A 26,602-nucleotide genomic window follows, 5' to 3' on the forward strand; every position below is an offset into this window, starting at 1 on the left:
CAGTCACTGCCCTTTCTGTGCCCCAGTTACCTCTGAGATCCCTTCCAATGGGTCTGTCCATGAGCCCCAGTGGCCAGTCCAGGACACCCCAGCGCCAGGGATTGCAGGCCGGTCTCAGCAGAGTTGGGCAGCAGTCCCTGGAACACCTTGAGGAGCTGATGGCTGGCTCAGAGGGGGCACAGCGGAAAGAGGAGGTGGCTCTTAGAAACTGGGCAAGGAGGGGGCAGGAGGTCAGAGTGGTCGTCTGTAGTTGGTCCTTTCTAACCGCATCACTGGTTAGCAAGAGAGCACAATTTAAAAATCCTCTTTTGGAGTTCCCGTCATGGCGCAGTGGTTAACGAATCCGACTAGGAACCATGAGGTTGCGGGTTCAGTCCCTGCCCTTGCTCAGTGGGTTAATGATCCGGCGTTGCCGTGGGCTGTGGTGTAGGTTGCAGACGCGGCTGGGATCCCGCGTTGCTGTGGCTCTGGCGTGGGCCGGTGGCTACAGCTCCGATTCAACCCCTAGCCTGGGAACCTCCATATGCCGCGGGAGCGGCCCAAGAAATAGCAACAACAACAAAAAGACAAAAGACAAAAAAAAAATAAAAAATTAAAAAAAAATAAATAAATAAAAAAAATAAAAATCCTCTTTTGATGTTGTTTCAATTAAATCCTTTTGCAGGGGCAGTTACCATGCCTGTGAGTGTGGCTTTGCACTGCTGGGCGTGGGTGTCTGTTTCTGGTCTCTGGTTCTGTCCAGACGCATCTTGGAAGGGCTGGTGCTCCCTTCCTTTAGGGGCCTCCTGAGAACTGGAGAGCGTGGCAGCCGCTTCGGGCCAGGCCCTCTTGCTTCCGCTGGCCCAGGGCAAGCGCTGCTGGCTGGGCGGGCAGAATGGTGAGGTGAGGGTTAAGCGGGGCGAGATTAGTGAGAAAACAATTCCCTCCTCTTGGAAAGGAGGATGGAAAGATAAACAAAGATCAGGCAGGAAATGGCTGAAGATATTTTTAAAAAGCCAGATGTTTTTACATCATCGGGGTCTCAGAGCACATGTGTTAAACTCCTTAAGGAATTAACAGATGTTATTTGCTCCTTGTGACTTGCTCAGATAGGAGTCCCAAAGAACTAGGAAATAGCAAATGAACCTTCTCTGAGATTGAAAATGGGGGTGGTGACTGAGAGTCACAGGTTTATAACTTGGGCAAACACTTTTTTTTTTTTTTTTTGCTTTTTAGGGCCGCACCCATTGGCACGGGGAGGTTCCCAGGGTGGGGTCCAATCGGAGCTACAGATGCCAGCCACAGCCACAGCCACACCAGATCTGAGCCACGTCTGCAGCCTACACCACCACTCATGGCAACACCAGATCCTTAACCCACCCTTGATTGAACCAGAGACCTCATGGATCTTAGTGGGGTTTGTTTCTGCTGCACCTCAACAGGAACTCCCAGGCATGGACCTTCGAGCATCCCGAAGGTTCTTGGAGTCTCCCGGGGCCAGCCATCTCGGGGGCAGCTCTCCTCTCCTGCGGTCCTCAACTCCTGTTTATCCTGCCTCCAAAGTTTTCTAGGACTCCCTCTCTCTTTGCCAATCCTAATATGGCACCAGGCAGCCTGGTTCTGTGTGGGGTCTGGACAAAAAACTCTTTTCAAATGCAAATCTGATCAGGTCACTCCCCTTGTCCCCCTCGATAGCCTCCTATTGCTCTGAGGAGTCAGGGCAAGTTCCTTCCCACAGCCTCCAAAGCCCCTGGACAATTCATCCTTTCTTGTTTCCTTAAATAGATCAGGTGCCCCCTGGGCATCTATCCGGACAAAACCGTGTTTCAAAAAGATACCTGCACCCTGTGTGCGTTGCAGCATTATTTACAGCAGCCGAGACATGGAAACAACCTAAATACACATCAATGGATGAGTAGATAAAGAGGACGTGGAGTTCCCTGCTGGCCCAGTAGTTAAAGGATCTGGCATTGTCATGGCTGTGGTTCGGGTCACTGCTGCAGCATGGGTTTGATCCCTGGCCTGGGAACTTCTGCATCCCGCGGGTGCGACCCAAAACATACATACTCTTGGGTCCCACCTCAGAGTTTCTGATTCAACCAGTTTGGGGAGGATCTAAGAATTTGCATTTCTCTGTGTCCCCAGGTGCTGCTGGTGAGGGCACAGTTTGAGAACCACTGGCTTGTGCCTTTGTATCATTCGTCCCTTCCAGTTGTAATCACATACTTTCATTTGTGCGACTCTATAGAATTATAACTATCTCTCCTCTAAACGATGAGCTCCACGCAGCAGAGACCTTGACTCTTTTGCTGATCAAAATTGCTATCGTACAGGGAGCTCCCGTCGTGGCGCAGCGGAAATGAATTCCGACTAGGAACCATGGGGTTGTGGGTTCGATCCCTGGCCTCGCTCAGTGGGTTAAGGATCCAGTGTTGCTGTGGCTGTGGTGTAGGCCAGCAGCTGTAGCTCCGATTGGATCCCTAGTCTGGGAACTTCCATATGCCTCGGGTGCAGCCCTAAAAAAAAGCAAATAAACAAATAAACAAATTGCTGTCATACGGAAGTGCTCAATAACTAGCTGTTGAGCAAACAAATAAATAAATGAATGAAACCTGGCCTTCCTGTCTGGAGCACCAGCCTTGGTGCTCTAGATTTTACATAGAGTCCTCATGCTATAAAGCAACTAGATTCCAGATCCATTATAATAAACATGACAGGTTCCCGTCGTGGCGCAGTGGTTAACAAATCCAACTAGGAACCATGAGGTTGCCGGTTTTATCCCTGCCCTTGCTCAGTGGGTTAAGGATCCAGCATTGCCATGAGCTGTGGCGTAGGTCGCAGACGCGGCTCGGATCCTGTGTTGCTCTGGCTCTGGCAGTAGGCTGGCAGCTACAGCTCCGATTGGACCCCTAGCCTGGGAACCTCCATATGCCGCGGGAGCAGCCCAAGAAATGGCAAAAAGACAAAAACAAACAAACATGACTTTAAAACCATTGCTAATTTTGCCAGAAGTAAGGGAACTTCCCAAAGACCCCTTCGAAACAAGGATGAGAGAGTATAAACCACAAGCTGGAACTGTGCTGCCCTTGGGGCAAGTGCTAATACTGTGACCTCGGAGATTAAAGAAACACAGAACAGAAGATGAGACTTTGGCACTGACAGTAAGGGAGTGGAACCCAAGACTCATACATTAAGATTCTGGAAGGGGCTACACATTTAGCGAAAGAGTAGAACAGGAAACCTCCATCTATACAAAGAAACCTGCCTCTCCCTGTGGTGGGAAAAACAGTGAGATGGGCTCGCCTGTGAACCAGGAACCACAGCACCTGCTCCCAGACTACCCTTTTGCTGCTGCACACCGTCCTCTCAGAAATTAATTTCTCATGATAGTAGTGCCCCCTTGTGCCTGGTAGGAGTAACTACAGGTTTCTCAAAGGAGAGCCCAAAAATCAGGATCTTCATGTTTTCAAGAGATTAAATGCAACCAATAAAAACATTCCCACGGGAGTTCCTGCAGTGGCACAGCAAAAAGGAATTCAACTAGGAACCACGAGGTTGTGGGTTCGATCCCTGGCCTTGCTCAGTGGGTTAAGGATCTGGCATTGCCATGAGCTGTAGGGTAGGTTGCAGACATAACTTGGATTCCGAGTTGCTGTGGCTGTGGTGTAGGCTGGGAGCTGCAGCTCCGATTTGACCTCTAGCCTGGGAACCTCTGTATACCTCGAGAGCAGCCTTAAAAAGACAAAAAAAAAAAAAAAAAAAAAAAAAAGAGTTGTCACAGTTGAAGAGAATTGGAAGGTGGATGGAAATTACTCAGAGTGCGATACGGAGGAAATAAGAAGATGGGGAGCCAACCTTCCTGCTTTTGGGTTCTCTGCATCCTTTTTATCATCTTCTCAAGACTGATGCTGCTGATGAATATAACCAGAAGAAGAAGAACAGCAGCAAACGTAATATCTAACATATATATAGTGCTTACAACAGTGCCTGGCAAGTAGCAAACATTTTATAAGTATTAGTTCTTCCTCTGAGGAACAGGGAATGTGCCTTCTTCATCTTTGCTGCCCCGGAGCCTTGTATGCCTTCTGAACATAGAGGCTTTTGGGGGTGCCCACCAACAGGTTTGGTGGGCTAAAGGCCCCTCTTCCTTCCCAGGCCTCCCCGTGTGCTCTCTCAGAACTGCCTGCCTCCTTGCTCACCACCCCTGGCCCAGGACGATCTGTTAGTCCTTCAAGCTGCAGCTCAAAGCTCACCTCCTCCAGAGTCTCCCCAGGCTCTCCGGGGCGTCAGCACCGTGCACGTGCCTTTACAACAACCTCTCATCACATTCCACCGTTATTGTCTGCAAGATCCTGCCCAGCAGGACACCGTCTTTGCAACCTTGACACGCAGGAGGCCTTGCTGAAGAGATGCCGTGAAATGATCAGATGAATGAAAAAGAAAATGAACGAATGACTCTTCCAAGTTCTTTTGTCTCTAGCCAGTCCCCCATCCTTTTTCAGACACCATCCGTCCACTGCAGTCTAAGAGGGAAGTTATCAGAGCCGCTCAAGGTCCTGAGCAATACTCGGGATCTGTCTGTTAGCCCACGAGGAGTCCCCATCCCCTGGGATCCTTCCTGCTGGAATTCTGGAAGAAGAGCTTCGCTCTCGTGGCCACCTTCAGGAAGCAGCTTTAAAAATCTGAGTTGAGGAGTTCCTGTTGTGGCTCAAGAACTCGACTAGTATCCATGAGGATGAGGGTTCGATCCCTGGCCGTGCTCAGTGGGTTAAGGATCTGGCGTTGCCTCGAGCTGCAGCGTGGATCACAGATGCGGCTCAGATCTGGCACTGTGGTGGTTGTGGATTCAAGCCCTACCCTGGGAACGTCCATATGCGGCAGGTGCAGCCCTAAAAAGAGAACAAAATAAAAGGCCGAGCTGAACGTTTCCACCCTTCTCCCATGAAAATAACACCCTGGCCTCTTTTCTGATTAAAAACTTTATTTCCAGAAGCAGAACTGTTTTTAACACAGAATTCAAGGGATCAGCCTGTCTGTAAAGCCCAAACTCCACCTTCCCAAGTCCCAGCCTCCAGAGGTTCAGAAACTACCCGCCTAGCTTTAGGGGCCCCAAAGGACCTAGGGGCCCCGGGAGGCCCCAGCTTTCAACCTTCTAGGGGCTTGGACAACTTTCGTTCAGAGCTTAGACCTGGTCTCCCAACTTGTCTACCTTCAACACCTTCGCAAAAGCTCCATTTCCACGGGAAAGAGACCACCCCCAATCTGCCTCCTGAGAGAGGGCGTTTCCATGGGAAACAGGAGAGGAGGGGGCTCCAGCAGGAAGGGCCCATCACAGGCAGCAGAGTCGCTCCACCCCCTCCTCGCAGGCGTAGAAATTTTCAAATAGCTCAGGGGAGGTGCCATTGCACTCAAACCACCTTCTCAATGTGCTCAGGGCCCGGAGGGCGTCGGCTTTGGTGGGCAGGGGCTCGAAGCCATCCTCTCCGTGCCCCTCCTCGCCCTCGGGGCTCACCTCCTCTTTGCACACTCCAGACATGGCCTCCTCACCCTCCAGGTCCACAAAACGGGAGAACTCCTCGAGGCTCAGCCCACCAGGGACTGGCGGCATCTCAGAGGCTTTGTCTGGGTCTGGGGGCGTTGTGCCAGGAGCCAGCCCTTCCTGAACGAAGCTGCTCACAATGAGCTGGAGGGGCACCTTGGCCCAGGCCGCTGCGGCCATGTGCAGGGCATCCAGCACCGTGATGGCTGCCCCGGCCGCAGCCAGCGAGGGGCCAGCCCTCTCACTCTGGGCCGCCGCCAGCTTGCCCAGCAGACGGTGCCGGTAATGGGCCTTAAAGGCCCGGACCACGGAGCTGGGCAGGGAAGGCGTGGTGCTAGCAGCGGACAAAGGCAAGAGCCTCACGTGGCAGAGCCGGGGCAGGCCCACCAACTCCTCCACCACTCGGGCGGCCAGCAGCAAGGCCACCTGTCGGCCCTGCTGCCCCATGTCCCGGTCAAACTGTGCCAACCACTCTGACCAGGGGATAACCAGGTCAGGGTGGTAAGAGGCAAGCAGAGCCTCACTGCTGACCCCAAAGAAGCACCTTGGGGCAGCCTGGAGCCCACTGACCAACACCCGCCGTTTCTCTGTGCCCCTGCTGTTGGCACACAGCAGCACCTGTACCCGATCACGCGTGCCCACTCTGCCGGGCACTGCCCGATATAGTAAGGGCACTTCGGCACAGCCAAAAATGTCCTCTGGGGAGAAATCTTTAAGAGAGAGAGGCAGCTGGGCCTGGGGCGTGGGAGCCGGGGGAGGTGGCTCAGGGGGCAACGGAGGCACCAAAACATGGCGGGCCCCAAAGCCCACGTTGTTTCGGCGTTTCCAGCGCACCAGCCAGCCGATGCTGGGCACAAAATCCTGGCCCATGATGTCAGCCAGCTCCTTGGCTTTGTGGAGCAGCATGGGCCCCGTCACGTCCCAGGCCTTGGCCCGGGCAATGTGGTACCAGCAGAGTAGAGCCTCGTCGATCCCGCTGTACTTGGACTCCCGCTTGCGCTTGCGCTCCCGGTTGGCGGTGCCGCTGCACCAGTCCGCCAGCAGCTTCTCCTTATTCTTGCAGATGCGTGAGATCTGGGGCTGGGAGACCTGGAAGCGCCGGGCCACCTCCGACTGGGACATCTTGGACTCATCCAGGAGTTCCAGCACCTGGATCTTCTCGGCCAGGGACAGGGCGTGAAGCTTCTTCTTGCTGCACAGCTCCATGGCAACTCTGGCACCTGTTCCGGGGGAGGGGGGAAGGAGGAAACGGTGAGGGTGGAGGCCAGGCGGGGTGGGAGAGGAGCATAGTAAGAAAAAGGGGATATTAGAGGCAGGGAGATAGACTGGTGTAGGGAGAGACCAGGGCAGCCTGGATCCGCTGGGAGAGGGTGAGGGGACACTGGGTTGGAGGTGAGAGGGCTGGACTGAAAGGAAGAGAAACCGCCAGGCTGAGTGAGCAGTGGCCTGGCCCTGATCTGGAGGAATGCAGGACCTAGCTGGGGAGGGCTGGCCCCTGGTCAGAGCAAGAAGGGAGTCTGGGCTGAGGTTTGGGGGAGAAGGATGAATAGAGCCGAGGGGACAGCTGCAGAGACAACAAAGGAGCATGGATGGGGAGGACAGGGCTGGGGCTGCATGGGGCAGGTGGAGGGGATAATCAGAGCTGGCAGGAGGAATCCCCGTAGGGGGAGGGGGATGATGGCCTAGGCTGGATTCAGATGAAGATGTGGGGGGCAGGGTGGTAGAGTGGATGAACGGAGTTGAGATGACAGGTGTACAGATGACAAAGAGGGACAGATTGGGGGCTGAAGGAGCGAGTCTAATTTGGTGCCAGGTCCTGAGCAGGTATGGCTGGGCCGGGGTCCGGCCTGGAGGGGGCGCGGGAGCACAAGGCCGAAAGGACAGGAGCACAGGCGACAAAGGGCAAGAGGGGTTAGGAGGCCGCGCGGGCAGCGAGAGGGGCGGGGTGTCCTCAGAGGGGAGAGTCCTGGCCTGGGAGGGGGACCACCGCGCGGGGACGAGCGTCTGTGATGGAGACAGGCCGGGAGCCGGGTTCTGCAACCTGCTGACCTCTCCACACGGTGACTCTGGGTCTGCCGGCGGGGCGGACCTAGCCATCGGCCCGCCCGGCCTTCCCGCCTCCCAGCCACCCTCTCCGCACCCACCTCAAGTGTTCGTCCCGCGACTCCCGCCCCGGCCCCGGCCCCGGCCCGGCTCCCCAGCCCCTGTCCCTGTGGTACAAGAGAGCAGGGTAGGGACGCGCGGGGCAAACTGAAGGGCTGCGCGGGCGGCGGGCGCGCGCACAGCAGAGACCGGTGGGCGCCGCCCGCGCCGGGTTCTCTCCCGGCTGAGAAGACCTGGACCCACCGCTCAGCTTCACCCGCTGCCGCCCCGCCCCGGCCCAATCCGATTGGTCTCCGGTGCAGTTCTGTCCCTCCCCCGGCTAAATCTCATTGGGCATCGCGAAGCGGCGGGTCGTTGGGGGAATTGAGCTTCTAGCTGCAGGGGCTGGGGGGGCGGAGCCCGGACGGGGCGGGAGTCCTGGAAGCGCCGCCAGCCTCAGGGGACCCGGTAGACGAGGCCAAACAAGCCTCCCTCCAGTGAGCAGACTTGGAAGGTCATCCTGGCTGTGACCCTAGGCAGCTTTAGCTTCCTCATCGACCAAACAGGTCTATTACCCCTCACCCAGTGGCTTTGAAAAAATGGAAGCACGTTTTAAGCTACACAAAGGATGTTACCATGGACGGTATTGGCCTCAAGTGGGTACTACCACAAACTGCTTGCTTGGGGCCAGTTCTGATTTTGTACGAATAAAGACTAATTTTATTTTATTTATTTATTTGCTTTTTAGGGCCGTACTTTCGGCATATGGAGGTTCCCAGGTTAAGGGTCGAATTGGAGCTACAGCTGCAGGCCTACACCACAGCCACAGCCATGTAGGATCTGAGCTGCGTCTGCTACCTACACCACAGCTCACGGCAAGGCCGGATCCTTTAACCCACTGAGTGAGGCCAGGATCAAACCCAAATCCCCACGGATACTAGTCAGATTCATTTCCACTGTGCCACAATGGAACTCCAGCATTCTCATTTTTAACCTTTTTCCTTTTACTATCTTTTCTGGCCTTAGACTATTCAACCACCAAGGATCACTGCTTGACTACCTTGACTCCAGGCCTACATCCGCGCAGAGATGATGGGGCTGTGCCCCGCCCCTAACGCAGTCCCCAAACTGGAGCACCCTGCTTACTTACTGAACACAAGGGCCCAGGCCACTCACTGCCTCCCAATAAAACAGTGGCTTTCAGACTGTCCTAGAAAATCCTAAGGATACTTCGGGGGGGGGGGGTGTCATAACTGATTCATACCTTTAAAATGTTGGTTTGCAGGAAAAGAAAAACTCACTCTTGTGCACGTAAATATACTTGGAGGAAGGTTTGCATGGCTGCACTATAGGCCGAGTTCACACACACTTGCCTTCAATTAAATGAACCAATTTCAGGCAAGCAAGGCGGAGGTACCTCTCATCTCCATTATTCATACAGAAAGCTTTAATGCGTCCTCATGGTGACGCATAGAGTTTTCCTGTGTCATTAACTCTTTTATATTTATATAATCATCAAGCTTCTAATCAAGCTTCTGGACCTATGCTAAGTATCTCTGAAACTAAAAAGCTCAACTGTTATAAATCTGTCTCACCACTTGCACATACAAATCCAGAATTTCCTCCAAACCAACTAAAACACAGAAATAAACAGGTTAAAGTTGATTTTAACCCAAATTTTGTAACAGCTATAATGTACATAAGAAATTAAAACAAATTATCCAATTTTCTGTCAACTTATATTGAGGTTAAATGTTTTATTTAATTTGGGGGGGAAAAGCTATGCTTCAAGACTAATGTCCATGGAGTTCCCACTACGTGCAGTGGAGTTAAGAATCTAACTGCAGGAGTTCCTGTTGTGGCTCAGCAGGTTATGAGTCTGACTAGCATCCATGAAGGCCTGGGTTCGACCCCTGACCTCACTCAGCGGATTAAGGATCTGGCGTTGCCATGAGCTGTGGTGTAGGTCGAAGACATGGCTCAGATCCTGCACTGCCACTGGCTGTAGCATAGGCTGGCAGCTGCAGCTCCAATTCCACCCCTAGCCTGGGAATTTCCATATGCTGCAGGTGTGGCCCTAAACAGAAAAAAAAAAAAAAAAAAAGAAAAAGAAAAAAGAATCCAACTGCAGCAGCTTGGGTCACCACAAAGGTGTGGGTTTGATCCCCTGCCCAGCCTTGCTGCAGCTGTGGCATATGTCACAGCTGTGGCTCAGATTCAATCCCTGGCCCAGAAACTCCCATATGCCACAGGTGTGGCCATAAAAACAAAAGAAGCCAGGAGTTCCCGTCATGACTCAGTGGTTAACGAATCCGACTAGGAACCATGAGGTTGTGGGTTCGATCCCTGGCCTTGCTCAGTGGGTTAAGGATCCAGCATTGCCGTGAGCTGTGGTGTAGGTCGCAAACGTGGCTCGGATCCTGCGTTGCTGTGGCTCTGGTGTAGGCTAGCGGCTGCAGCTGATTCAACCCCTAGCCTGGGAACCTCCATATGCCGAGGGAGCAGCCCAAGAAATGGCAAAAAGACAAAAAAAAAAAAAAAAAAAAAAAAAAAAAACCAAACCAAACAAACGAAGCCAAAAAACCACTGTCCTAAGAAAGGAAGTTTTAGGATGAATTGGCCTTAACCAGGAAAGGAGGCCTGGAGATAAACAATCCAGCAGAGGGCTCCGTGTAAAAATGTTTATTGTACTAATGCTCAGAATACAGGAACAAAAGAGAGAAAGAGAAGGAAAGAAGGAAAGGAAGGAAGGGAGGGGGAGAAAAAAAAAAAAGACACCTCAACTCCAAAGTGAGAGTGAATTAGGGCCTGCCCACAGCCAAGGGGGAAGGACACTCCAGGGTGTCCTGGCATGGACTGTCCCCCCAACTACTTAATGTCAGTGTCACCAGGCAGAAAACTGAAGAATCAGGGTTTGAAGATCGTACCAGCTGCAAGCGAGTGTGCAAGGGAAGAAAGGGATGTCTATGTGGCTTCCCCACAACCCAGGAGCCAGGACACACAAAGCAGGAGGCAGAGGCTGCCAATTCAGTTAAGGGCAGGAGCTGAAGGCCCAGGTCCAGGAAGAACAAAAAGGGGATTGCGGAGGTAGGCTTTTTCGTCGAGTTAAAAAACAGGCACATTATCCAACACCTTCCTGTGGCCCCCCAAGCTGCCGGCCTGGCCCCCTGATGCTTCCCCTCTCCCCCCACAAAACCGAAGGGAATTAGGCGGGGATGTAAAAGAAAGTCACAAGGGAGGGAATGCTTCAGTCACTAGAGACCGCCTGGGAGGGTGAGCCAGGCGAGCTTGAGGAAGAAGCAGGGGAAGCTGCTACACCCCTGGGGTGGGGTGGCAGGAACAGGGCAGAGCCAGCATCCTGGCTCCTGGGTAGCAGGAACAGCCAGCCAGAAAGCCCTCTGGGGGAAGGAGGTGATGAGGTTAAGCAGCACGAAGGGCATGGGAAGCTCCCCGCAAGCACCACCTCGGCCTGCTCAGTTCTCATTCCCAGCTGCTCTCTGCAGAGGCCCCATCCTGGCTCACCTTTAGGGGAAGGGAAAACCCTGGGGACCAGAGTGGAGGCAGAGCTGAGAGAGAAGTGAGCTGCTCTGCCACTCTTTCTCACAGGACACTGAACTCCGAGATCACCAGGGCTGGGGCCCAAGGCAGAGAGAGTGAATGCATTTCAGGGAGAGCAGGGAGCGGCTGGGCCCACAGGTACACCTTGGGGCAGTGTGCTGCCCCCTTCTCCCTGAGGGCCTGGGGCCAGAGGCGGTCAGAGCTGCCACCTCAGCTTGCTGCTGCCAAAGGCAGGTTGGCATGACCACCCCGAGGTTCTCCGGGCTTGCGAAAGGGAGGAGGAAGGGAGGGTGGGTATGAAAAACGAGAGCAGAGGAGAGAAACAGCCCTAGATGTATGGGGGGTCGGGGTGGCCACATCAAGAGGAGTTCTGATTCTGGTAGATGGAAGCTTTCTCCTTCAGCAGGTCCAGACACAAGTGGCAGCTCCAACTTCCTGCAGAGAAACATAATGGGGTTAGGATGGGCCCCACACAAACCCACCTGCTGTTCTACTCCCCACACCTCACCTGCAGGAGCAGGGCCAGCTATGGGGAGGACTGGAGACGCTGTTCTGCAGTAGTAAAGTTTCACAGTTATCCTGAGTAGGGCAGAACTCTAAGTCTTCAAGTATGAAAAATAATTCTCAACAGACATGAAATAAATAATCACCTGGAAAGCTATTTTTCAGAATAGACTCCCAGGCCCTCTTGGCTCTCTCAAATCAGAACTGCTAAAGAAGACCCCGGCAGATATAACTTTTTTAAAGCAACTCAGATTTATTTATTTATTATTTTTGGCTATGCCCATGGTATGCGGAAGTTCCCAGGGATTGAGCCACTGCAATGACACCACCAGACCCTTTTGTGTCACAAAGGAACTCCCTCAACTTTAAACTTGTGATTATAGAAGAATCAGACTTCATTCTAATGGCCCCAAAGTTAGAATAAAGATCACGAAGGTAGGCTCTAAAGAAACCAATACTGATTCTAGAGAAACCAATACATAAGACAGCTTTCTGTGAACACATGGAAAGATGAGAAGGGTACCCTGACATCACTAGGTGTCTGAGCAGAGGCTGAGGATACAATGAAAAGAAAAAGGGGCCAGAATTCCTTGTGGTGCAACAGGTTAAGGATGTGCATTGTCACTGAAGCAGCTCAAGTCACTGCTGTAGTGTGGCCCTGAAATGGCAACTTCTAACATGTCTTGGGCACAGCAAAAAAAAAAGGGCCAAATATGACCTAAATTGTGACCCAAGTCTAGTGTCAGAAAATAATGTCCCTTGTGAGGAAAAAACAAACAAACAAACAAAAAAACTGGCTCATACCTAGCTCATTAATATTTGCTATAATTGTATTCTTTTATGCTTCTTCTTCCCTGAGAAACAAAATTAGCCCTTATTGCCATGAAATTATAAGCATAATTGTACATATGTGTATTTGAACGTTATCCTGGGAGAAAGAATCCACAGCTTTTATCAGCTCTTCGGATTTGTGACTCTCAAAAAAAGGTAAGGTCTGGAAGTAGCTGCTGTGGCTCAGCGGTAACAAGCCCCACTAGTATCCACGAGGACATGGGTTCCATCCCTGGCCTCACTCAGCGGGTTAAGGATCCGGCATTGCTGTGAGCTGTGGTGTAGGTCACAGAAGAGGCTCAGATTCTGCATTGTCATGGCTGTGGCCAGCAGCTGCAGCTCTGATTTCACCCCTAGCCTGGGAACTTCCATATGCCATAAGTGTGGCCCTAAAAAAAAAAAAAAAAAAAGGTAAGGTCCTTTCTAACCCAAAGGTCACTATATAGCAGTTGACAAGCTTTTCTGTAAAGAGCCAGCAAGCATTAAATATTTTAAGCTTTTTTAACCACATACAGTCTTAGTCATGTTTTTAAAAACAAACAGGGAGTTCCTACTGTGGCACAGTGGAAACAAATCTGACTAGTATTCATGAGGATGTGGGTTTGATCTCTGGCCTCACTCAGTGGGTTAAGGATCCAGTGTTGCTGTGAGCTGGGGTGTAGGTCACGGATGAGGCTCAGATCCTGTGTTGCTGTGGCTGTGACATACTCTGATTCGACTGCTAGCTTGGGAACTTCCATATGCTGAGGGTGTGGCCCTAAAAACAAACAAAAACCCTCCCTTAAAAAAATGTAAAAATCACCTTAAGCTTTTGAGCTATAGATACTAGCTGCAGCTAGGTTTGGACAGCAGCTCACAGTTCGCTAACCTCTGACCTGGCGCGGAGACCATCTGATGGTTCCTAAGTGGTGTGCCTCCCAGCTGCTTGCAACTCTCCACCACCTCAGTGTCTAACTGTACTGCAGTAGGAAAGCCATTCTACAGTAAGTTCAGAATTGTGTCTGTGAAGTGACATTTTATGGTTAAAAACAAAAACACAAAACATACTACTTTTTCCCAAAGTAGATTTATAACTTGGCATGACAGGCAAGAGCTGAGTGCTCCCCTGCAGCTGCCAAAGGGTCCTCAGACTTTGTCAGAGGCCTCCTCCTCTAAGGGGTGACAGCAGTCTGACCTACACTCCAAATCAGCTCACATCACACAGGAGCCGCTTTCTCTCCCTGTAATGCTGGCCCACATCCTTTGTCATAGTAACAGCTACTGTGAATTTCTATAAAGAAGGAACTTTGGCACTGAAATCTGGATGGGCTAAGACTTGCAGGGAGGCAGCTACTTTTTGGTGCCACCAGTGGTTTCATCAAAGATCTTCCATAAACTTGAAGCATTATTAAGCACCAGAGGGGCCGTGCGACTCATTCAGGCTCCAGGTTCAACTCCCTCTCTAGAACTGGCAGAAATGAATCAAACGTGTCAAGTCTGGAATGTTGAAACTAAAGTTTCACATCAAACAAACTATGAACTGAGTTTCCAGGACTGGTTGGAGGAAAACAAATTTCTCCTTCTAGTAATCTTTCTCTGCTCAGCATGTTTTCCCTTAGGCTGTGGATTTTTCTGTGTTTGTAAATATTATCTGGCGGTAACATACAAACATTAAACCCTCAAAGCTGCAATGCTAGGAAAGCACTCTGAACTGAGTGAAAGCAAAGTGCCTACTCTCTCATCTGGAAGAATGTATCATGGATACGAGAACTCATTTCATGTCAAGTATTTTCCAAGTGACTAAAAATAACTGTTCTGGGAGTTCCTGTCCTGGCTCAGGGGTTCATGAACTGGACTAGTGTCCGTGAGGATGCGGGTTTGACCCCTGGCCTCACTCAGTGGGGTTAAGGATCTGGCATTGCCATGAGCTGTGGTGTAGGTTGCAGACAGGGCTCGGATCCCTCGTTGCTGTGGCTGTGGTGTAGGCTGGCAGCTGTAGCTCCGATTTGACCCCTAGCCTGGGAACCTCCCTATGCCAAGGGTGCGGCCCTAAAAAAAAAACAAAACCAAAAAAACTGTTCCGAATAAGAGATCCAGGAAACATACCCTCAGGAGGCTCAGACATAGATGGGGTGAGACAATACATGTGGTAGCCACGATCGCAGTCATCACAGAAGAGCAGCTGGTCCTAGAGAAGGCAAGATGGAAGAGGAAGGGGGAGGTGAATGACCAGTGGGCCTCAGCTGGGCCGTTGGGGCTGGCTAGGAAGGAGGGCTTCTGAGACACTGCTGCTGCTTATAGGAGGGGTGGGATGGATGGCAGGTAAGAACAGACATGGGATTCTCTGGACAGAAAACCACAAGACAGAGTGACTGTCATTCCACCTGGACCCCCCCCTCTCAGCTCCCTAACTGATCTCATGGTCTCCACAGTGTTCCCTTCAACCCGTTTTCCACAGAGCAGCCAAAGTTATCTTTTTAAAATATAAGACAAACTACATCACCCCTGATTAAACTCAGGCCTGATGGTGCCTGCCTTCCAGTCTTGTCTTTTACTTGCTCTTCCACTGCAGGAGGGCTCCTGCTGGCTACAGTGGTCTCAATCCATTTGGCGTGTCCACCTTTAGGCCTTTACACTTGCCGCTCTTTCTTGGGAATACTCTCCTCCAAATCTTCTTGGACTATCTTCTTTGTATCACCCAAAGCTCAAAACCAACATCACCTCCTCAGAAAAAGGCCGCGTTCCCACTGTGGTACAGTGGGTTAAGCTCCAACTACAGAGGCTCAGGTTCGATTCCCGGCCCAGTGCAGTGGGTTAAAGGATCCGGCGTTGATGCAGCTGTGGTGTACGTTGCAGCTGTGGCTCAGATTCAGTCCCTGGCCTGGGAACTTCTATGTGCCATGGGTGAGGCCATTAAAAATCAAAAGAGGAGTTCCTATCATGGCTGTGGTTAACAAACCTGACTAGGAACCATGAGGACTTGGGTTTGATCCCTGGCCTCGCTCAGTGGGTTAGGGATCTGGCTTTGCCGTGAGCTGTGGTGTAGGTGAAAAATGCAACTCAGATCTGGAGTTGCTGTGGCTGTAGTGTAGGCCAGCAACTACAGCTCTAATTGGACCCCTAGCCTGGGAACTTCCATACACTGTGGGTACAGCTCTAAAAAAGACAAAAATAAAACAAAATAAGACCTGGCTGCCTAAAAGTTATTCAATTATCCCCTGCCACACTACTGGTTTCATTTTCTTCATGGAACATCATAAAAATGTCACTTAACTTTCTTGCTTATTGTTTGTTCCCACAAGAATGTAAACTCCATGAAAGCAGGACACCTTTTCTTTAGTGTCCTCAGTGCCTAGAACAGCGTCTGACACCTGCCTAACAAATCCAAGTTCCCACGGGTGGAGAGGACAGTAAAAGCTGAGGAGTGTGCTGGGGGCGGGGGCGGGGCCGGGCTACGCACGTCGTTCTCAGAGGTGCCGCAGATGTTGCAGCACTTGCACTCGATGCACTGCCAGCGGTAGGTCTTCACTGCTGCCATCATCACAGGCGTGAACTGGAGGCAGGACGGATGCCCTGTGGGGGAGGGATCGAGTGAGAGGCAGCCAGCAATGGGGAAGAAGCAAGGTGACCCTGGCTGACTGTGACAGCCACTGGACACTGGCAAGCCACGAACCCCTTGGGCACTGGGTGCCGGCTGTGGCAGCCCTGGCCCTGGATCGGAAGTACCTGAGCGGCCACAGTCAGAACAGGACACCAGCTCCTCGGGTTGTCCTGTCTTCTTGTTGATCTTCGAGTCCCCCAGGCAGAAGTCACAGTAGTTGTTGGGTAGGGCCAATCCATCGGGACCCTTCTTGGCTACAGGGAGAAGGGAGGAATTCTGATGACGCCCATGTGGGCCCCTGGGTCTCTCAACATCCCTGCAGGCTGGCCGACTCCTGCTTGCCCCAGCTCTGACACCTCAGCTTACATTTCTGCTCCTCAGACCTCTGGGAAACCGGGGTGGGTGGCTGCGAGTCCTCCTTGTCCTCGCCCTCCTCCTCAGCCAGGTGGGAATGGGCATAGTGGTAGCTGAGGCCTGGTCGGTTCTTGTAACGTTTTCCGCAAACTGAGTGGGTTAAAGATCACAGAGAACGGTGTTAGGACGTGAGAGGGCCATATCCCTGCCCCACTAAGCTGGGAGCTCTACCTGAGGCAAAGGTAACCACCCCCATCAGCTCTGTTCAGGGACAGGCCTTCAGTGGGAGCTGCCTCCCCCTGGCCAGGAACCTCAGGTCCTGGGGCTCTCTGGCTTGCATGGCTCTTCTTACTAACCCCAGCCCAAGGCCATCTCTACTCTTCTGCACAGGCTCTTAGGAAGGCTGAGCCCTTGCCCCATCACCACTTGCCCTGGGAATAGTCTGGGGAGCTCCAAGTCAGGAAGGAAAGGGAATTTCTATAGCCTTGCAATATGGCAGGACAGACAGAGGGAGGAGGGACTCCAAACTTGTTTACCTCTCAGTAAATGCGGGAGGTTCACACTACCCCATATACACCACAGCCCATCTCTGCCCAATGTGGATAAACGAGCAGGGGGTGGACCTCTTGGGGGATCACCTATCAACTAATCTGCTGGAGTAGTTATTCCCCAAAGAAACTCAAAGACACCCCCACATCAGTGCCCCACCCAACCTCACCAACCAGCAAGAAAGCAGATCCCCATGAGGCATCTCGTACTCTTGAGCAGTGATACCAAAAAGAGCAAGGGGGCAGCAGAAAAGGGACGAGGAAGGGATGGGTGGAGGAGGTGGCGGATGGCAGGGAACATTAGCTGACCACCATGTGTCTGTTTTGGGGAAGGGGCAGCAGAGGGATCTGTTTGTAATGCGTTCTTTACAACGCTTTTGAAGCCACCCCATGCAGTGGGCCCGAGCAGCCCTAGGAGCAAGTCTGTGGGAGACAAGCAGTGGTAAAGGCAGCTTCCAGGGCTGTGAGGAGTGGAGCACAACAGAAGGCCCACTGCTCCTATCCGCATGCCATTCCACAGTTTAAAACCAGCATCACAGATGAGAAAGGCAGGAACAAGGGAGGTGGGACAAGGGATAGGAAAACCAAAAGTCTGAAAAGTTGAGAGAGCTACCTCTCTGGGGCGCTTTCGAGGTATGCTTTTGTTTGAAACTATCTGAAAGACAGAAAGAAAAGTCATGAGAAGAAGGCCTTGATACACTCGAGACAGGTGCGGCAGCAGCAGGAAAGCAGAGCAAACGAGAGAGAAACCTCAGCGGCGATGGTGCTCCCAGGGTAGAGGGACAGAAGTGGGGCGAGTCAGAGAAAAGGGGGAGAGAGAACAGACATTGAAAAAGTCGGTGTTGGACTCCTGGGGCTCTGGTTCGACTAAGGCAAGCAGACCTGAATGCCATTTATTGAGGCCAACCCTGCCTGCTGGGTGTGCCCCCTATTGGCACCCCCACCCCAGAGGACAGCAGACATCTCCCCCAGAACATGCAGGGCCCACCCGTCGTGTAGCAGAAGCCAGCACCCCTCAGGGATCTCAGAGGGAACCAGTCAGGGGCAGGACAAGAGTCCAGGCTTGTTTTACCATTCTGAGCAAGAACACAACCTTCCCTCCTCTCATATCCCGAGGAGCTGGGTCCAAGGCAAGGACTACCCACCCACTCGCGAGGCACTCACTGTCACAGGCATAGGGTTTGTCCCGATCCTCCAGGATGGAAGCGTCCAGCTTCTTACGGGCACTGCCCACACCTTTACCCTGTGAAAAAAGAGCAAAAAGATGGCTTTAACTAATGTATCTCGGCCTAAAGAGTTAGACTCACCTGGAAGCGGCTGCAAATCTCACTCAAGAGGGAAAATGACAACAGGTAATAAAACTGTGGGAAAACAATAAGCAATAAATCCCCACTCCCTCAGGCTGGAGGCCGCACCCTGGCCCCTCACCTTGGACTTCCCCTTGCCCCGACGCTTGGGAGTGTCTTCTTCATAGTCCTCATCATCGAGGTCATCCAGGAAGTCATCTGGTTCTAGGATCCGCTGAGTGGACAAGAGGATTAGGACAGGCAGAAATAAGGTACTCCCAAAAGCTCCCCGACAACGGGGAGCCAAGGCTGCCCAGAACCTCCTCTGTTTTAGTTCTTCTCTTCCCCCCCGGCCGTACCACATGAAGAAGTTCCCAGGGGAGTTCCCGTCATGGCACAGTGGTTAACGAATCTGACTAATATCCACGAGGAACCGGGTTCCATCCCTGGCCTTGCTCAGTGGGTTAAGGATCCAGCACTGCAGCTGGCCAGCAGCTGCAGCTCCAATTTGACCCCTAGCCTGGAAACTTCCATATGCCATAGGTACAGCAAAAATAAAAAAATAAAAATAGGCGTTCCCGTTGTGGCTCAGCAATAATGAACCTAACTAGTAACCATGAGGATGTGAGCTCAGTGAGTTAAGGATCTGGCGTTGCCGTAAGCTGTAGTGTAGGTTGCAGATGTGGCTTGGATCCCGTGTTGCTGTGGCTGTGGCACAGGCTGGTGGCTACAGCTCCAATTTGACCCTTAGCCTGAGAACCTCCATATGCCAAGCGTGTGGCCCTAAAAAGACAAAAAAAAAAAAAAAGTTCCCAGGGATCAAACTTGTGCCACAGCAGCGACCTGAGCTACTGCAGTAACAATGCTGATCCTTACTGTACTGACCCACAAGGGAACTCCCAGAACCTCCTCTGTGACCTGGCCCCTTCCCTCCAGCCTCACTGCTGTTCTTTCAATGTTCTGGGTTCTCCTTCCTCTGTGCCTCTCTTCATGTTGTTCCCCTAACTTAGAATGCCTTTCCTACCATCTCCAAGTGGCCAAATCAAATGCCATGTTTTCATAAAACTTTCCCTGATACCCGAGGTAGCCATGCCCTCTCCTGCCTGTGGACTGCCACCCTGGAAGCATGTTATCAGTGGTTCCCTCTGACACTTCATTTCCTACATTTAAATTAGAGCTTTGCTGCTTCCTTGTGGGAAGCTACTTATTTATTTATTTATTTATTTTTTTAAACTCTGCTTCAGCCTCCCTCTACGTGTTTTGTTTCTTTTTCACAGCTGCACCTGTGGCATAAGGAAGGTCTCAGGCTATGGGTCAAATCAGAGCTGGAGCTGCTGGCCTATAGCATCGAGGGATCTGAGCCATATCTGTGACCTATGCCACAGCTTGTGGCAACACTGGATCCTTAACCCACTGAATGAGGCCAGGGATTGACCCTTCATCCTCACAAAGACTAACTGGGTTCTTAACCTGCTGAGACAGCAGGAACTCCAGCCTCCCTATATGTGAAATGGGGTTGTAGAGACTGGAGAGAAGAATAGAAAAGTATTTAGTACAGTGCCTGGAATATTTTTAGCTCTCATTATTTTTATGTATAGTTCTATCTTCCTTGTTGGTAAGCACCAAAAAACTTTGGTGACAAAAGAAGACCAATGCCAGAGTTCCCGTTGTGGTGCAGCGGAAATGACTCTGACTAGTATGCATGAGAATTCAGGTTTGATCCCTAGCCTTGCTCAGTGGGTTAGGGATGCAGCGCTGCTATGGCTGTGTCCATGAGCTATAGCTCCGATTCGACCCCTGGGAACTTCCTTATGTCACAGGTGCAGCCCTAAAAAGCAAAAAAAAAAGTGAATGAGTGAGAGTCTATACTGAGAAGGAGTGGTAGGTGGTGCAGGAACAGAACTCCAGGGACCCGCCTCCTGGCCCACAGCGTCCACTTCTATTCGGGCTGCTGTGTGGCCTCTGGGGGAGGAGGATGGTTTCCATCAAAGCCCCTTTAACCACAGTGTTATTCTTGTACCTTCCGAGCTCGACTGTTTGTCACAGGAAATTCGCCCAGGCTGTCATCATCAACTCGGGGATCTGGGGCACCTCGCTTCTCCATGGGGTCAGTGCGCAGCAGAGCCTCTAAACTACTGCCGTCCTGAGAGATCAGGCCCTCCTTCTTCAGGGTCTGGTCTGTGTCTGCAAGCAAGGTCAGGGTTAGGTGAGGCTCATAAAGGCTGAAAGAGGACCTCTCCAGGTCTACACAGGACTAGACTAGCCACAAGCCAGTCCCTGTCTCCTGGTCTATGGCTGCCCAGAAACCAAGGCACTGTAGTTCACTTGGCACCATTAACTTATCTGTTTATCTGTCTCCTCTATTAGACTGAGTTATTTAAAGAAAAGAATCTCATCTTATTCATCCTATTATCTTTAGGACCTAGCATGGGGCATGGAATACAACAGGTGATTAGCAGGCATCTTACTATGCTTCAGGCCACGCCCTTGCTCAAGGAGGAGTGCGCTTTACCTGGTTTAATAGATGGGAAGGAAAGCCTAGGATCCTCAGGAGGGTGAGCGCGCCGCTTTTTCCGCCAGCGCCGGGCAGGGTAGGAATACAGCTGCCCAGAGGCCAATCCTGTGGAAGGAAGAAAGAAGTCAAGCCCCAACCCCCAGTCATAGAAAATGATAAATACCAAACACTTTCTATGTGAGTAGGCTCTGACTGAGTTCTAGAGCAAGGGAGGAATATGGACAGGGAGGGCCTCGCAACTGGGGGAGGCATGGTTTATGGAAAAGAAAAACAGATGTAAGCTCAGGGGCCTTGGCTAACACACAGCTCTCCAAAACCCAACAGGAGCCTCAGCGGTGTAGCCCTGCAGAAAGCAAAGATGCTTCATCCTTCCTGGACGGGCTTCTAATCATGGGAAACCAGTCACCCATGGGTGTAAAGCAGTAGGGAAAACCCTTTCAGATGGCTCATCACCTAAGGTGAGGAAGCTTCTTTCTCCTCGTGCTCCTGAGTGGGACCCTCACCTGGACCCCGGTGTCGCTTTTCCATCCAGATATAACAGTTGCTTTGGGCTACCCCAGTCTGTGAGTCCAAGAAAGGCAGGCGTACGCTGCGCTCAGCGCAGAGGCGGGCATTGTAATTGTGGCACTGCTCCATGGCATCTTTGTAATACTGCTCCCCAAGGCTGCAGGAAACACAAAAATCAGGGGTGTGTGTGTGTGTGTGTGTGTGTGTTGGGGGAGGGGTGTGAGGCGCTGTGCATTCCCTTTCCTTTGCCACCTGCTTCTCTAGAAGGCTCAAGGGACTGGGAGACTGTCACTCTGCTTTTATTTGCTTCCATTTCTGCCTCATGGGACTCCAAGCCCCTTCACTATGCCATTAAGAGGAAAGGCACTTTACAAAAAAATTACTGTCGGGAACACGTGATTTCATCATGTCTCATCAGACCTTAGTCTAACCCATGAAGACGGGAAGAAAATAATGTTCATTCTGTGCCTCTCATGAGTTCAACCCTGCGCTAGCCAAGATGCTATTTCTCTTACTCCTCAGGATTCTGAGGAGAGGTTACCTCCTTTTTACAAATGAGAAAAGAGTTCAAAAGGACTGGGGGACTTACTAAATTATAGTTAGCAAACTACATTTATATAAACTTTATCTACATAAACTATATCTATACAATGAAATTCTACTTAGCCATAAAAAAAGGAAGCTCTTCATGTACTAATATTAAACAATCTCCAACAATCTCCAATCTACCATTTATGCAGCCAAGTGGTAGAAAAGAAACTGTAGGCCTCCAAAAAGAATAGCCAGGTGACTAGGGGACTTTCTCCTATGTGCCATTTTGTATCTTTTGAATTTTAAAGTAGGTATTTATTCAACTAATTCTACATACTAATTTCACAATCAATGGAAAACATCTGAAAATACCTGAACACTCTTGAAGCCTAGTTTCTACTGAGTACCATAATTCTGGGACAAAACCTGTTTGCTCGAACGCCCATCCTAGGCCCTTCTTCACTCTCACACCATCAAATTTTTAAGGAAAGGAACCTTCTGGACTCAATTTGAGATGTGAATTTTCTAAGTGCTTAAAAAGCTGCAAAACTGCACATCCTTCAAGATTTAACAAGCAGGAGTTCCTGTCGTGGCGCAGTGGTTAACGAATCCGACTAGGAACCATGAGGTTGCGGGTTCGGTCCCTGCCCTTGCTCAGTGGGTTAAGGATCCGGCGTTGCCGTGAGCTGTGGTGTAGGTTGCAGATGCGGCTCGGATCCCGCGTTGCTGTGGCTCTGGCGGAGGCCAGGGGCTACAGCTCCGATTCGACCCCTAGCCAGGGAACCTCCATATGCCGCGGGAGCGGACCAAAGAAATAGCAAAAAGACAAAAAAAAAAAAAAAAAAAAAAGATTTAACAAGCACTTTAGTATTGGAGCTTAAACTAACTACAGTGATTCATATTTATATATTCGATCAATCTTTTTTTTTTTTGGTCTTTTTAGGGCCACACTCACGGCATATGGAGGCTCCCAGGCTAGGGGTTGAATCGGGGGTGTAGCTGCCAGCCTACACCGCAGCCACAGCAACACAGGATCCGAGCTGCATCTGCGACCTACCCCACAGCTTACGGCAACGCTGGATCCTTAACCCACTGAGCGAAGCCAGGGATCGAACCCGAATCCTCATGGATGCTAGTAGGGTTCGTTAACCACTGAGCCATGACAGGAACTCTATTCAGTCAATCTTAAACAAGCGGAGGGCAGAGATGACCTCATCCCCACAATATCCTCAGTACCCTTGAAGGTGTCTGGGACATCTTGACCCGAGTCGGGAGTAAAAAGACCTGGTTTGGCTGCAAGTTATCACGTAAGCACAGACATGAGTCAACCCACATGGACCTTCGGTTCTTGTGCTATAGATTGGGGAGGCTGAACTTGGATAAGCTCTGACATATTCTACAAGAGGGAGACTCCTAGCATGAAAAGCTGAACAGAGCAAATTTCTGTTGCTTATGTCCATAACTCAAGCTACATCAACAAACCCTGCTCTGGAATTTGAGGGGGGCTTTCACTGGGCAGCCACAATAGACCACTAAGGCACAGCTTAGCACGTTCCCAGAAACTGAAAGCCACACACTGCACACAAAGCAGTGAGACCACAAGATAGTCAATGAGCTGTAATGACTGTAATTTAAGGCAGGCATGAATCCTGTGTTGGAGAGTAGAGAGAAGGGAACAGGCTCATATTTGCTCGCCTTTAGGAGGCAGCCCTGTCTTGACTAAACAGAGGAAAATTGGATAAACAAGGCTAAGTGCAGCAGCTCCTTTGTTTCTGCTGATGGGAATTGATACTGACGCTGCAAGTCAAATGGAAGGAAGGGCCAGACAGGCTGAGAGCTGCAAATTCAGAGCAAGGAGGCTGCAAACAGTTTGAGGGGGATGGATGAGGGATGTCCTATCAGCGCTCTTATGAGTTAAGCGGGATTTCAGAAGGTGGGGCAAACTGTCTCCTGAGTAACAGAGCTGAGAATGAAACACACGTTGGAGGGAGAGAGGATCTGATGAAGACAGAGCAAGAGAGAATGGGAGAGATCTCTTAAGAAATTTCAAATTAACATCATTCTCCAGATCTCAGAAGGTTTCAAAACCAGTCAGCAACCGCAACTCTTTATACTATTATTTTGACTTAGTAAGATCCCTTAAAGGATTGTTTGAATTCTGACATCACATTTGGGAGGGGCAGAGAATTTACAAATAGGAAAATTCTTCTCCTAGAAAAAGATGCGAGTCAGAAGAAATGGAGCTAGTAGTCCTGACCTCCTTGCATAACCTCAGCTGTCAGAGACTAGGCACACCATGATCCAGAGAAGCGTCAGAAAGACACCTCTTTCCAGGATGGGCATGGTAAGAGGAGAATGGAAGTCTCTTTTTAAAGGGCAAGTTGTTTAAAACTGCATCAACTGTAGTTGGCTTCTCATTACTAGTACTCAGGAATCAGTGGCTGGTGACCCTCACAATCTCTATAGCTCTTTAAAGAGAAATAAGAAGTCATGCTCTGTTTAAACGGGCAACCCTTCACTCCCAACATCACATGAAAGGGTTAGTAGCCCTATTTACAGGATGAAAGTCTTCCAACATAAAGACAAAGAATCTCATTACATACAATTTGTTTTTTTCTCTCTCTTTTTTGTCTTTTGTCTTTTTAGGGCCACACATGAGGCATATGGAGGTTCTCAGGCTAGGGGTCTAATCAGAGCTACAGCTGCGGCCCACGCCACAGCCATAGCAATGCAGGATCTGAGCCGAGTGTGTGACCTACACCAAGCTCACGGCAGTGCTGGATCCTTAACCCACTGAGAGAGGCCAGGGATCGAACCCGACACCTCACGGTTCCTAGTCAGATTGGTTTCCACTGCACCAAGACGGGAACTCCTCATTACATATAACTCTTAAATGAAGTCTCAACGAATCTTGAGCTCACAGCTAACAGCTAGGCAAGTCTGACATTCCCCCAGTACAGTAACGTTTCCAAGGTAGAAGCTTTGATTCTTTTTCAAGAAGCATGAAGTCTGTGTAGAACCTTCCCTTACAATGGGACAGGGGGAGTCAACAAAGAGAAAGGCAGGGAAACAAAGAACATCTGAGTCAGGCAGGATAACTATATAAATGGTAGATCAACAGCGTCATTTCTAAATTGAGGGAAATGTCAGCTTGAAGAGAGAGCTGGGGAAACTGGAGTGGGCAGATCAGAGAGAAAGATAATAGTGCTGGGAGGAGGGGTGGTTGAAAGAGGCAGCAGGATGGAGCTGAAAGCAAGTTTAAGAACAACAACAACAACAACAAAAAACCCCCACAAGAACAGAAGGAGAAGGCACTTAGCTTAATGGAAGTGGGAAAGCACTGGCAAAGAAAAGGCTCCAGGCAAGAAGAGGCAGAGCGGCACCGCACCCTTAAAAAGGGGCCCTTGGGGGGCTCAGCCCACCACCAAGACAGAGTTCCCAAACCTTTACCTTGTCATCCAATCAAAATCCCAAAGCCCTAACTGGACAACTAGACACCTCTCAATCTTCCTACCCTTGCACCAAGCCAAATTTACGCATTAAAAAGGAGCTTGCTCTATTCGCCCACGGGGCACGGAGCTGCAAAACTCATTCAGATTCTTCCTCACGGAGGGGGCTGGGTTAAATCAAGTCTCCAAGCATCTTTAACTCACAGCTAACGGGATTCTCCATTTACCGAACAACCATGAACTTTAACTTCGCTCGAAATCTGTCAGCCCAAGAGTATTGCATAGCCGGGCAGCCGGGGCGTCCGGGGCTCTGCATCGGTCCAGTGCCCGCTTTTGGTGGCTGGGATTGGCCGGCACAGAGGCCCTCTCCCCTGAAGTTCTTTCCCCTCAGTACCAGCTCTGCAACAAATTCTCCCCCGGAATATTCTTGGCCTTGGGTACCTGACACTCGAGGACCACCCCACCCCCCCGCCCGCCCGCCCCGGAACGTCACCGGGCTGTTTAGAACAAAACAGCCCAGCGGGGCTTAACGGCGCGAGGGCTGCGGAGCCTGCTCCCCCAGGGCCGGCTGCGGGCGGCCGATGGGGAGGGGTCGGCGGCGGGGCGTCGCGGGGGCTCCGGCCGCTCCCGGGTCCGCCCTCGGCCCGGCTCCACCGGACTGAGGCGTCTCGGGAGCGAATCCGGGACTGTCTCTCGTAGGCGACCAGGGCGCCATACTCTGGAAACCGTCAGCCCGAAGGGAGCGCCCAGACCGCACAGCCCCTCCGGGAGGCTGCCCGTTAGGGGCTCCCGTGTGCCCCCCTCAGGGCCTCCACAAGTTTCCAAAGAAGAGCAACGTCTCCTCCGGAGTCTCCGGTTGTCCTCCCCACTAGGAGTCGCAACATGGCCTTCCCAGGCAAGGCCCTCTCTCCGCCTCGTCCCTTCCCGCACCGCCCCCTACTCCCAGGCCCCTTACAAGACCTCCCGGCCTAGGAGGAAAAGAAAACGGCCACTCACAGCTTCACTACATTTTCCACCACAGCCGCCATCTTCCCGGCTCCTCTACCTCAGGCCGGGAGGCCCGGAGCCCGCAGCGCGCAGGCGCCGGGACCGCACGGGGAACCAGTTTCCTCGTCCTTCTGCGCAGGCGCCGCCCGGGAGCGCGCCCGAGAGCGAGCTGCCGAGAACGAGCTTGCCTGTTGGGGGCCGGGGAGCCAAGGAACTAGTGCGCAGGCGCAATGGAGACCGAGGGCGGGGCGGCGCGAGGCTCCAGCTCTACCTCTGCTTCTGACGTGTAGGGGAGCGGGAGAAGGGAGGGAACGCGTAACATGGTCCAGAAATGAGAAGGTGAGGGCTTGGT

General features: G+C 51.5%; 2 protein-coding genes across 6 annotated transcripts; both read right to left on the bottom strand.

Annotated features, from left to right (window-relative positions):
• Nucleotides 1–4,942: 4,942 nt before the first annotated feature.
• Nucleotides 4,943–7,925, bottom strand: TIGD3 (tigger transposable element derived 3). 2 transcript variants are annotated; one of them, XM_085010757.1, is made up of 2 exons: nucleotides 7,865–7,925; nucleotides 4,943–6,738 (listed from the first exon to the last, which is right to left on the bottom strand). In XM_085010757.1, the coding sequence occupies exon 2, from the start codon at nucleotides 6,722–6,724 to the stop codon at nucleotides 5,309–5,311; it is 1,416 nt and encodes a 471-aa protein (XP_084866883.1). In that variant the 5' UTR covers nucleotides 6,725–6,738; nucleotides 7,865–7,925; the 3' UTR covers nucleotides 4,943–5,308. The 2 variants fall into 2 exon arrangements, with proteins under 2 accessions (XP_084866883.1, XP_003480725.1); XM_003480677.5 differs by having other exon boundaries at nucleotides 7,663–7,888.
• A 2,342-nt stretch (nucleotides 7,926–10,267) lies between these two features.
• Nucleotides 10,268–26,303, bottom strand: DPF2 (double PHD fingers 2). Of its 4 annotated transcripts, XM_005660708.4 has the most exons (12): nucleotides 26,260–26,303; nucleotides 21,280–21,440; nucleotides 20,774–20,881; nucleotides 20,282–20,445; nucleotides 18,404–18,496; nucleotides 18,140–18,218; nucleotides 17,589–17,630; nucleotides 16,440–16,577; nucleotides 16,199–16,327; nucleotides 15,933–16,045; nucleotides 14,579–14,660; nucleotides 10,268–11,593 (listed from the first exon to the last, which is right to left on the bottom strand). In XM_005660708.4, the coding sequence occupies exons 1-12, from the start codon at nucleotides 26,289–26,291 to the stop codon at nucleotides 11,517–11,519; spliced, it is 1,218 nt and encodes a 405-aa protein (XP_005660765.1). In that variant the 5' UTR covers nucleotides 26,292–26,303; the 3' UTR covers nucleotides 10,268–11,516. The 4 variants fall into 4 exon arrangements, 2 of the variants coding, with proteins under 2 accessions (XP_005660765.1, XP_003122585.1); XR_014836851.1 differs by lacking the exon at nucleotides 17,589–17,630 and having other exon boundaries at nucleotides 10,268–12,851; nucleotides 13,220–14,660; XM_003122537.6 differs by lacking the exon at nucleotides 17,589–17,630.
• Nucleotides 26,304–26,602: the final 299 nt, after the last annotated feature.

The sequence above is a fragment of the Sus scrofa genome, chromosome 2, assembly GCF_054392235.1.
Source record: "Sus scrofa isolate SSC_HxYL_T2T_F1_AM1 chromosome 2, Sscrofa_HxYL_maternal_Yorkshire_Landrace_v2.0, whole genome shotgun sequence".
Lineage (NCBI taxonomy): Eukaryota > Metazoa > Chordata > Mammalia > Artiodactyla > Suidae > Sus > Sus scrofa.